Genomic DNA, 12,211 nt, shown 5'->3' on the forward strand with positions numbered 1-12,211 from the left:
ATCCACAGTACCTGTAACCCGGAACTGCGATCTCGATTTTAGCCCTACTCCACTTGCCAAGGTGGAGTACAGAAATCGGATTAAAGAGCCCTTTAAATTGAAAAAACTGGTTTCGTCGTGTGGACGGAATCAGATTTATTTCGAAGTAACTCAGCTAATTCCGAAATAACTGCATACTGTAGACCAGGCCTTAGACTATGTCTATATGGCCCCACAGTTTGGAGCATGGGGCTGTGAATTGCAACATCCACTCGCGCAGTGGTTCTAAAACTTTTTTTTTTTTCCACGGACCACCTGAAAATTGTGAGGGTCTCAGCAGACCACTTAATGGTCTTTCCAAATGTTGTTTGTACCATTAGCTAACTATTGTAAAGTGCTTTGGATAAAAGTGCTATATATAAAAAACTTTAATAATTTAATTAATGTTTTTTTGTTCTACAAATAAAAGCACACAACTCATTTTAATATCAGTAGTCTTACCTTTCTAATGTGATGGCTGTGCCTTCTCTCCCCTGCTGCGGCAGCTCCCAAGCTGGGGCTGGGAAGGAGGGGGGCCTCTCCCTCTCTCCTCCACCACGGCAACCCCCGAGCTGGGGCTGGGAAGGAAAGGGGTCTCTCCCTCTCTCCCCGGCCACAGCAGCCATGGAGCTGAGGCTGGGAAGGAGGGCCATCTCTTCCTGACATCCGCAACCCTGGAGATGGGGAAAGTCGCTTCTTTCTCTGGCCGCCGCAGCCCTGCATGTCCCAAGTTCGCCTCACCCCTTCTTCTCACCCCACTGCCCCCTCCCACCTACCCCTATTCCCCCCAAGGCCACCACCTCACCTTACTTGTGCATCTTCTCCAGGATCCAGGCACCTAATTAGTGAAGCTATGCCTGCGCGGCTCCGCTAATTAGGTGGGTGGCCCTTCGTTCTTTTGTGTGCGGCTACCCAGGCACATACCTTAGAGGGAACTATCCGCGGACCACCTGAATGGAGCTCGCAGACCACTGGTAGGCCGTGGACCACAGTTTGAGAACCTCTCTGCACTAGCGGGTTGTGCTGTAACTCCCCCATGTGGCTGCTGGTGGCACAAACTAAAAGCTATCTAGTTCATGTTAACATATTCCTCTAAGGACTAAGTTAATGTGAACTACTTAGGCATTAACACTTGTATGTATATCAGGGGAGTTACAGCACAGAATGCTATTGCGATCCACACCCCCTTAGTCTGAACTGCAGAGCTGTGTAGACAAGCCCTTAGAGTTTAGTGGAGTTGGATCAAGCTGCTTCTTTGGATTTGAATTTACAGCATAGCTAAGAGGCTCTGCATCCCATTAGCAGCCTCTCAAGTCATCCAGTGTATTATGGTTATCTTTTCAATTTCATAAAAATATAATTTAAAAAATCATTTTCAAACTCATACCTATTCCTCAATAGTTTGTTTCCTAGGAACAGGAAAATTGAATATTACTTTTAAACAAATCATAAACATAAATATGTTGATTGTGTTAGGCACTCACTGATATAACAATCTACACTGGAAATGCATACACACACTTAAATATATGATGGTGCCTGCAGGTCTATCCATTTCTGCTCTGTCGTTCAGGAATGCAATCCTTTCTTTACTATTAAGTGCTACCTTTTTTATGACCATGTAACTTTAGACTGAATTACCATGTTCACGTTACTTTTGAGTTTGACTTTCATATCTTTTTTTCAGAAATTTTTGCTAGTGCATATATGTACTCTGATCTCTCAAGGATTTGAATATGTTGGCTGTTACATGCTAAAAGTGTGTTGAGTGCCCTACAGACAACTAGTCTCCACTGTAAAGCACTTACATTCTAAAACCCAGATTATAAAAATTCTGTACTTATTCTCATGCTTAACTTTAAGCATGGGAAGAGTTACATGGAAGTCAATGGAACTACTCCCATGCTTAAAGTTAAGCATGTGTTTTAAGTGTTTGCAAGTTTGGGACCTAAATAAATACATCTAGAGAATGGATGGGGAATGTCACAGCAATGATTGTTTCCATGTGTCTTACTGGTTCCATGATACTTTGTTGTTGTTATCATCAGTTACATTTCCTTGAGCCGTGGGCTAGGGTTTATAGGCCTTGTTAACTAAGTTTGTTTTAAGGGGGTCACCTTGAAGGAGGAGAGGGTTGAGACATGACTGAATAGGCTAGGAAAGGAGTTTTAGTCATCAGGGGCACATGGAAGAAGGTACAGAGATAAGCAGGAAAAGGAAACAAAGGGTTGTTAATCATGTGACTTGGGCAGAAATACATGAGTGAGATAAAGGAAATGAGCAGACAGGTAGGCAATAGGGTTGCCAATTTTCTGATTGCAGAAAACTGAACATCCTTCCTCTGCCCCCTTTCCCAAAGCCCCACCCCTACCCCACCCCTTTTCCAAGGCGCCACCCCCCCACTCCCTCCATCTCCCCTCTCCCCGCCTCACTCACAGTGGATTGGGTTACGGGAGGGGGTGAGCACTCTGGCTGGGGGTGCGGGCTCTGGGGTGGGGCCAGGGATGAGGAGTTTGGGGTGCAGGAGAGGGCTCTGGGCTGGGGACAGAGGGTTGGAGTGTGGGGTGTGAGGGCTCTGGGGTGGGGCTGGGGCTGAGGGCTTGGGGTGCAGGAGGAAGCTCCAGGCTGGGGCTGAGGGGTTCAGAGTGTATGGGAGGGGGTGTGGGCTCCAGGAATGAGTTTGGGTGCGGGAGGGGGCTCAGGCAAGGGGTTGGGGTGCAGGAGCGGGTTCAGGATATGGGCTCCGAGTGGCGCTTACCTCAGGCGGCTCCTGGAAGTGGCTCTGCGCACTGCCTCCATCTGCAGGCACCGCCCCCACAGCGTCCATTGGCCATGGTTCCCGGCTAATGGGAGCTGTGGAGCTGGCGCTGCAGGCAGGGGCAGCGTGCGGAGCCTCCTTGGCCGCCACTGTGCCTAGGGACATGCGGGCCGCTTCCAGGAGCCTTGTGGAGCCAGGGCAGGCAGGGAGCCTGCCTTATTTCCGCTGCACCGCTGACCAGACTTTTAGCAGCCCGGTCAGCAGTGCTGACCAGAGCCAACAGGGTCCCTTTTCAACTGGGCATTCTGGTCGAAAACCAGACTCCCAGCAGCCCTCATAGGCAAAAGCTACATTATGGAGAAAAAGTACTGCTATACTTCCATTTGTATCACAAAACTGATTTTTTAAAAAAGTTTCTCCTCTAATTTTAACAAAACTGCATTAATATGGACTGTATACATTTGTGTGCTTATTGGGTTTTTTAAGGAAAGTTTGGTGGTAGACCAAGTCTTGGAGAGATAGGAGAGCTTGAAAAACTAGAGGTATTTATCTTTTTGAAAAATGGTTTTGTTTTTGTACCTTAACTCCAAGAAAGGTAAGCTAGTTCTAGAAACTCAAGTTTGAAGTATTTGGGTATGTCTACACTGCAGAGAAAAACCCATGGCACTGAATCTCAGAGCCTGGGTCAGTTGACTCAGGCATGCAGGGCTAAAAATAGTTGTGTAGACATTTCTGCTCAAGCTAGAACCTGAGCTCTGAGACCCTCTCCGGGTTTCAGAGCCTGGGCTCTAGCCCAAGTGGGATTGACTACACAGCTATTTTTAGCTCTGCAGCCTGAGCCCTGCAAGCCCAAGTCAATTGACCTGGCCTCTGACACTCAGCACTGTGGGCTTTTCTTTGCAGTGTAGACATACCCTTTGGCTTCAGTGAGCTCTGAGGCTTCTGACTGTTTTTTAGGAAAGACTATTTAGTTAGGCACAGTCTACAAAATTGTAACCTCTGTGAGGTCTAGAACATAGCCACAAGACAGGAACCTTAGAGGCCGGGAGAGGGGATAGTGAGGAGGAAGGTATGTGTTTCAGAAACAACATAATTGCCAGATTGCCTGATGCACCCATTATACCATCTTTGAAGTCTGACGTGTGCACTCCAATCTCATGGAAGCTGTGTCTGGGGACGCTAATACCTCTGGGCTCTGCTATGCAGAAGGATTATGGGATGTACTAAGAGAAGTGGGGCTCCTGATATAAAGAAAAGATTCTGAGGATTTAGAACTAAAATAGAATTTTCTATTTTTTAAACAAATTCTAACCATTTTTTCCTGAAATAATGGATATGGTTTCATAACTTGCATTCATCTAGGAGGTTTTGGTTTTTTTAATCTTTCATTGGTTTAAGCATTCAGTGGAGCACAAGATATGACATAACTTTAAAGATGTTTCATATTTAGGTTCTTTACATAATTCTCACATTTTCTAGGTCTCCTACACCTTGTCCTCCAACAGCCACCTCTTCATCTAGGTCTTATCAGCTCTCTTCACTGCCTAGACCTTCAGTACGTCGTTCTCGCCAAGCTCGACAGAAAGTAGCAAAAATGAAAAGAGTTCATGCACTTGAAAAAGAGAGAGAGGTAAATCAATCATTAGTGATACAAAATAGAAAATGCACAGAATGTTTTTTTCAGGAGACTACTCTACCAAGTCTGTACAGGAAATACTCACTGGCCTGCAATTATAGGCAGGTACCCAGGCAGCATGGGGGAGGAAGCCCTCTAATTCAAATACAGCCTGGACAAAAACCAGACCTAAGGCGTTGCAGGGACTAAAGGCTGGGAGCTGCAGAGAGGTGGAGCAGGCGGAAGAAAATCTGATAAGGAGCAGGAGGTGGGACTGATAGGGCAAAGAGACTGGGAAATAATGGGGTGAGAGAAAGTAGAGAGATGTGACAAGCAGCCAGGATGCAGGGGGAGATCTGGGCCTGGCTGGATACAGATACTGAACCAAAGAGCTGAGGGAGGTTAGACGAGAAGGGCAGGAAGGGAGACTGGAACTGGGAGCCAGTAGAGAGACAATGTGGGCAGGCAACTGGAGGCTGGGGAGAGGGAAAGAGACAAGTCATGGAGGGGGTAGGAACTGGGACTGGCTGTGCAGGGAGCTGCTGGCAAGAAGTCTGGAGGGGCGAGACTAGGACTAGGAGCTTGCTGGGAAGATTAGGTTAAGAGACTAGGACTGGGATGAGGAGCTATGGTGGTATAGAGAAAGAACTGAGAGTGACTGGTTGGAGGGGATGGGGCAGAATGGGTCAAGATTGTGGGGGGAATGGGCAGAAGAGTCTGTACCCGTAGAGCACACTTCCCTTCTGAATCTGGAATGGACCCCAAGATTCCTGAGTCTCAGCATTCCTCTGCTGTCAGCAAATATCTGTTAAATTCAGTGACAAAATGTCCAATTCCCTTCTAGTCTCAGCACCCTCTAGTGCTGGTCCTAATAGAGGATAAAAAACCTACTATTGCTATTGGTTACTCAGCTCAAATGGCAGAGGTCTTTGCTATGGATCTAAGGTTTCAACACTACACCTGTCAATATAATGCCACCTAATGGAATTGCTGTTTTTTCTGTTTGCTTTTTTAGACATCTAGGAAATTATACTCAAAAGAGCGATCCTGAAATATTATTAGGGTTGCAAAGTCCAGCACACAAAAGTTAGGAAATGTCAGAATTAAGGTTGCCTATGAAACCTTAATACACCCCTTTGTGTATATGCAGTATGATATAGTGTTTAGTTACATGATCACACATTTATTCCACAGGACCCTAGCCTCATTCCGTACATATGATGGATAGACGTATCCTTCAACTCAGTGGTTAGAGTGCTCACCTGCAGTGTGGATGATGTGGGTTCATATCTCTGCTCCACATAAAGCAGAAGAGAGATTGGAGCCTGGGTCTCCTAATCCTGTGTGAATGCTCCAATCACAAGGCTACAGCTTAGAACATTTTGTAAATCTAGCCCTTCATTTCCTTTTGCTCTTAATAAAAAAGTTAAAAATACCCTAAATGTTTCACTTTGAAGCAAACAAAAAAACCCCAACATTTCATTCAACCCACATTTTTTCCCAACTTGTTTGATTCACCAATTTTTTTTTAAATTTCAGTTCAACCCAAATCAATAATTTTTTTCAAACTGCAACCAACCAAAGAAAAAATCAGTTACTCATTCAGCTCTAGTCACAAGTCTTTCTAGCTCTTCATCATCCTTGCTTATAGCCTTCCCTCCTGACTCACAGTCCCTTCCAGTCCTAGCTTGGGCTTCTCACCCAGTAGGCATCTTCTGCCTAAGAGCTTGGGAGAGTTGTCAGCTAACTCCCCAAACATTCTCCCTCTCTCTCGACTGAGTTTCGACTGAGACATACTAATAGTATATTTATTTCTTAAAACTGTTGAATACACTTAAATATTTATTTCAACAAAACCTTTTAAACTTATCTGTCCTAACATTCATACTGTGAATTAGTAACTGCAACACAATCGTGTCACAGAATTCGCTCCTCTAGATTTGAAAAGTGCATGTCTTGGCTTTGCTTTGGCATTCATGTAACAGTGAGAAATAGCAAATCTCTAATGTTGAGTTCTGTTTGGTGTATCTGAATTTACTACAAAGCTATATAATGTGATCTGCAGTAGACAGTTCTTCCTGTTTTGATATAATAGTGTGTATAATGTTGTTCAGGAACAGAAATTGGATGTTACAAATAGAAGCCACTTAACTGAACGTCAAGAAACTATGACTGTATCAGCTGAAGACCTTGAGGATCACTCTGTCTTTTCTGATGAAGAGTGGGAGCAAGAGGCAGCTAAATTGTATGCCTGGTCTCAGGCATTATCTCTTGAAGACATTGGAGAATCTTCGCTCACACCTAATTTCTGAATTTTAATAATGGTTATTTCACATTAGCAGTAGTGGTAAACAGAAAACATTTTCAAATCTTTCCTACCCTGCCGTCAATATGTTGCAAATTTTGATCATAGAGAACATGGGATTACATACATATAATTGCTTTCAGCTTGGCTGTAACAGATTTAGAATTTGAGCTACGTACAGGTTATCTGTGAACACTGTATATTTTGTGTACAATGTATGATTACAGTAATTGTTTTGCTGTGCCATTGTTTATTTCATTTTCATTATGGAATGGTACTAAGTGGTGAAGATTGCATTCCACAATAAGCTCAATTTCCAGCCTCTGCTCCCTACTTCCCCAAATGAAACCAGTCTGCCTGAAAATTCACTTGCAGCATTTCATTCCAGGGTAGAATTTTTATGGGAAGGTTGAAATTAAATCCTAAAAGCAATGTTAAAGTTATAGGGCCAGATACAGGGCCATATTAAGGTTCTTTTGTACAGCTCTGGGAGCAAAGCAACTTTTAAGCTATCTTAATCAATTATATAGAGATTCTACCAGCAAAGGACAATCCCCAAATGATGTGGAGCCAGCAAGCCAGCTTTGTCACAGCTTGCTGGTACTCTCGTAACGGACATGTCCATGCCCTTTTTCTTGATGAAGAAAGTGAGAAAATGTAAAGAACTAATACTACTTGACCCAAAAACTTTATTCCATTTGAAACCTGGACACTTTTTAATTAAACAAAAACTATATAAAATCAATACGCTATTTCCATTGCAGAACAAGATTATGGGCACAACTAAGGTTAGGTGAGTGATGTAAATTTAGTGACTTTTTTGGTAAGGTGTAGAATTTCTGTAAAGAAAGAAGGGGTTGTTTATTTTGATTTTTTGAGAGTTACCTGAACTGCACTGAAACGTACTTCCTGAAGGTTTTTTGTAGGCGAATTTAGTTTACTTAACTGTATTTAGAGCTCAGTCTTGTTCCTGTTGACTTCAGTGGGTATAGTATTGAGCCAATTAAGCCCAATCCAACTCCACTGGGAATCAACGGAGAAATTCTCACTCAGTTCACTGGGAGTTGGATCTAGTTCCATACGATTTAAGAACATAAGGATTTGTTCAATTAAAAACTGAAGTTCAGTTTCACCAGCACCTGTTTTCTCCTCTTGAGTACTGTTTTACAGTGTTTGGGTAACCTTTCACAAAAAACAGCAAGGAAAAAGTTATGGATACTTGGATAGTGAGAAGAATGCCTCCCATACTTCATAACTGGCACCAAATGAACACTAAGTGTTGAAGCAATTGTTTTTATATTCTAGAATATACTGTTGTATTTTGATATTTCATGGATGCAAGGCCTAAGGTTATTTTCAATTAACACTAAACATAATTTGACTACCTAAAATGAAGTCTCTAATCTGGGGACTAGCTGAAACATATGATGATACTACTATTGTTCAGCTACAAATCCTTCACAACTCCTAAAGTAGCTCTTCAGTTTTGCCTAAATTGTTCAGTATTTAGGTTGATTGGAAAATTATTCAGATTAAGACGTTGCTTTGCTGTTTGTAACTAGACTTAATCCTAACCAGTAATACTGCAGACTAATTTGTATGGCTTCCACTGGAATGTGCCACAGGGACCATAGACTCCAATGTAAATTTGTCCCAATTTTAAATTCCAAAAGAGACTAATTGTCTCTTGCTCTGAGATACATAGTAGAGGAGAAGATGGCAATATAGTCTTTTCACTTTGCACATTTATGTTGGATAATTTTCCATGGCTTGCTCAGACTCAGAAAATCAGTGGTTTTTAAAAATGTGTTAACGTGTTTTATTCCGGCATAAAAGAGTGGCTTTTTGCAGTTTAGCTTGCCACTTTGGAAGCAGTTTAAGCTACTGAAAAAAAACCCACTCTTAGTCCAGAATAAGAATGTCCAATGGTGGAGTTATACCGGTATAACGATAGTGCTTCAGGGCATAGCTACACTTGCAGATGCAGAGCGCTTTGAGTTAAACCAGCCTTCTTAGACCGCAGTAGGGAAAGCGCTGCAGTCTGTCCACACTGACAGCTTCAAGCGCACTGGTGTGGCCACATTTGGGCATTTGCAGCGGCACTGGGAGTGGTACATTATGGGCAGCTATCCCAGCATGCAACTGGCTGCGTGTTTTTCAAATGTGGGGGGTGGGTGGAGTGTGACAGGGAGTGTGTTGTGAATGTGCAGGGAGAGAGAGTGGGTTTTTGGGGAGCTGAGAGCATGTCAACATGCTGTCTTGTAAATTCAGACAGCAGCAGACCCCCCCTCACCACTCCCCCTGCCTCTCTCTCACACACACAGCATTCCACTCTAATGGTTGCTTTGTCTCAGAGCAGATAAGCAGCCGGCTGTCAGAAACGGAGCTTTCAAAGGGCATTGCCACATTCCTACACCTGATTCCAAACAATGACAAGAGTGGCCACTTGACGTAAGGGGATTATGGGACATTTCCGGAGGCTGATCAGAGCACAGTAAAGCAACACCTCATTCACACTGGCGCCACGGCACTCTAGCGGGGGGGCGCAGCAAATGTTATTCCACTCGCCGAGGTGGAGTACCAGCAGCGCTGTAGCCACGGAGTCAGAGCGCTCTACGTGCCTTGCCAGTGTGGACAGGTAGTGAGCTAGTGTGCCTGGGGCTCCTTTATTGCGCTGTAACTCGCAAGTGTAGCCAAGCCCCTAGTTATGGTACAGCTATAACTAAAAAAATCTCCCTTACGCAAACCTTAATAAAAGTATCAATCTCCTAATCAGCTTTGAAACTCTCAACTTTGATTTTGGAAATGAAAAACTGTTTCTAGAAGTATTAAGTGAAATGCTGTAATGATATCACCGTAGACTGTGATAGCAGCATATTTCACAAGCGAGGCAGTGTTAGACATAATCAAGATGTAGATAGGTCCCCAAGAAAATCAAAATACTGCAGAGGAAATACAGTGATGATGTTGCAACTGTCTGAAGCTTTCCCTTCCATCACTAATGAGCCACTGCATCAGCACACTGCTAGGGGAATTGTGGGCAGGCTGCACAGATATTTTGGGGGTCCCAGAGCAAAAACTCAGGCCCTCCTCCACCTAAAAAAAAATTATTTTGAGGGAGAATGGGGGACAGACCTTGAAGAGTAAGTCTGCCCTGCACTTATCCCACAGCAGCAGCTTAACTCCTGTCCCACGGTGCTGGGCCCTGCTTCAGGTGTTGTGACCCGGCGTGTACAATACAGCTCCACCCGCGTTTGGCCCAGCTGCCCCTCCATCACCACGTCAGAGAGTGGCATTCTGACCCGGTATGCGGAGTCACATCACCACTCAGGTTTGGCCTGGTGCCCCCGCCTAGTGACAGGGGTGGGGAGGGTGATCAGGCCAAACCTGAGTACCACTCTATCCCTCCTGCCAGCTCACAGGACCACCCCGAGGGCCCTCTCAGACAGGGGCCCCAGGGAAAACTTCCCCTTTTGTGCGTTCTTCCCTCCGCCCCCCCAATTGGTCCTGACTACAAGATGCTCTAATATGAGGTGTCAGGTTGGTGGTAGCCAAGGTAGGGGCCTCAAGCTAGTTCCTAAAAAAGTTGTGAATTTATAATCCATGGGAGTGTCATGCATCTGCCATTCTGATTTTTCATTTTTGCTTTCTCTGTCTCCTTTTCTGAGACAACACAGATACGATCTCTTTCTCACCTGGTTGCTTCCTCCCCTAAACTTTAATTTTCCCCACTAATAGTAGTAAGAATCAGGGAAGATGAAGGTACCACAAGTATTGTTTTTAAAGGTGAATAGTACAGTGTTTTAGCATGGGGCAGGGTCATGTTAACTACATCAGTTAATCATGTTACAATGAGGTCTCCCCAACCTAATTCTAATGTAGATAGGGCCTAAACTGAATGAACTTGCTTAAATTAAATCAAGAACAAAGAATCTGTGGATAATAGGTCTGTCAGTGAACACTAAAATCAGGAAGTTTTTCTTTCATAATAGCTGAAAATGGCTTGCCTAGGGGAAATATTAGGAGCTGAGAGAGTTGGACAGATTATATTAATAGAAGCTAGGTGTTAAAGTCTCAGTTTCAAGGTAGGTGATCCTGTTTTCCCATGTGGTCCCTTGAGGGCAACCACTTAAAGGTTTCTGGCTTCCAGCTGTCACTTTTCCTGAGTAGATATCCACAATCTCACTCCCTTTGTGACTGGGGGGTTTTATGGCTGCACAGGTCTTTGCTTACACTGCGATAACCCCAGCAAGCCAGACTGCCTAAAAAGCCTGGTGGCCTGCATTTTCCTCTCCCTCCAAAGGCTACGAAGGGTGTGTTACAAGTTACCACCCAGCTCTTGGTGAGTAAGCACCTTTATTAAGGTGAAAGCATTACAAAGGAAAAAATAAAATTAAAAAAAAAAAAGTTCTTATATGCCTGCTAAAAGTTTACCAGAGGTCACCCATCAGTCTTATGAGGTCCTCACAGGTCAAGTCCTTCCACCCCTTCTGAAAGGAGTGCCCTGCAGTCCCAGACAGTAGATCCTGTCCCTTTGCTGGATCAGAAAATAAGTCCCTAGTCAGTTTCAACTCAGGCTATTTATCCAAAGCTCCTTTCTTTGGCTATTGGTCTCTGGAGAATCCACTTTGACCCAATATATACGAGCCTCCCCAGCTCGTAGTAGTACTTTTCTGAGGGCATTACAACCTGGTTGGATTTGCCTTAATCACAAACCCCCTGTTTTTACTTCCTGGAGGAGCTGTGGTAGTCCTCCCCCTGGAGTAGAACACAATCATACATAAACCATTCATTTAAAACAATGGATCCCAAGGACACTGCATGGGGTAGCAATATGTGTCATAGTAATAAAAGAAAGTGAGAGCTGATCCTCCAGTACTGTACCAAGGACATTTTTTTATAGTGGCTAAATCCAAACTGAATATGTAAAAATGGTACTTTCTTACTAGTAGATTGATTCACGTGTGTGTATTCAAACTCATACCCTCTAAGTGCAATTATTAAATTAATCTTTTTCTCCTTGTTTTCGTCCTGCTGAGCCAACACAGCGAGCTGCAATTCTTTTCCTGGGTGGGCCTTATCAAGAGCTGTAGGGAAGCAGCCCCCTGCAAACCCACTGAAAATAGTCTTTGACCACAAGGCCTGGAGAACCTTGTTTTCCATGTATCATTACCAGTAATAAATTAACCTGGTTAACTATCAGATCCCAGGTTGAGTTTGCAGGGCTAACAGCAAGTAAAAATGTTTTTCTAGTGAATTGAGTACAACTGGTACAATTTTGAAAACAAATAAACAATGTCCTTTCTGCACAGTTGATATTCAAAGTAGAACCACACTTTAGTTATGAAGAGCCCGATCTTAAAATTGAACCCTTGGGCTATTGTTACTCACTCCTAAAAGAACATCCCCGTCCCTACTACTCTACATCTTTAATCCGTTAAAATAAAAAAAGGCACAGAATGGGCTGCAGCCACATCTACGAGCGCCAGAGCTTAAAAGCAGGTATGTACCGCTA

The 12,211-nt window shown here is 43.8% G+C and overlaps 2 protein-coding genes across 2 annotated transcripts in view; one reads left to right on the forward strand and one right to left on the reverse strand.

Moving 5' to 3' along the window:
• The window catches only part of C1HXorf58 (chromosome 1 CXorf58 homolog), a 36,068-nt gene extending 29,050 nt beyond the window's left edge, over positions 1–7,018 (forward strand). The window contains exons 7-8 of the mRNA XM_073357593.1: positions 4,256–4,406; positions 6,506–7,018. Of these exons, the coding sequence (XP_073213694.1) occupies positions 4,256–4,406; positions 6,506–6,703 (349 nt within the window). The 3' untranslated portion in view covers positions 6,704–7,018. The remainder of the gene's footprint in view (positions 1–4,255; positions 4,407–6,505) is intronic.
• Positions 1–12,211, reverse strand: part of KLHL15 (kelch like family member 15) — a 58,406-nt gene that overhangs the window by 2,761 nt on the left and 43,434 nt on the right. Inside the window, exon 6 of the transcript XR_013636247.1 lies at positions 4,247–4,388. The gene's annotated coding sequence lies outside the window, so the exon portion shown is untranslated. The remainder of the gene's footprint in view (positions 1–4,246; positions 4,389–12,211) is intronic.

This window comes from Lepidochelys kempii, chromosome 1 (genome assembly GCF_965140285.1).
Source record: "Lepidochelys kempii isolate rLepKem1 chromosome 1, rLepKem1.hap1, whole genome shotgun sequence".
Classification (NCBI taxonomy): Eukaryota; Metazoa; Chordata; order Testudines; family Cheloniidae; genus Lepidochelys; species Lepidochelys kempii.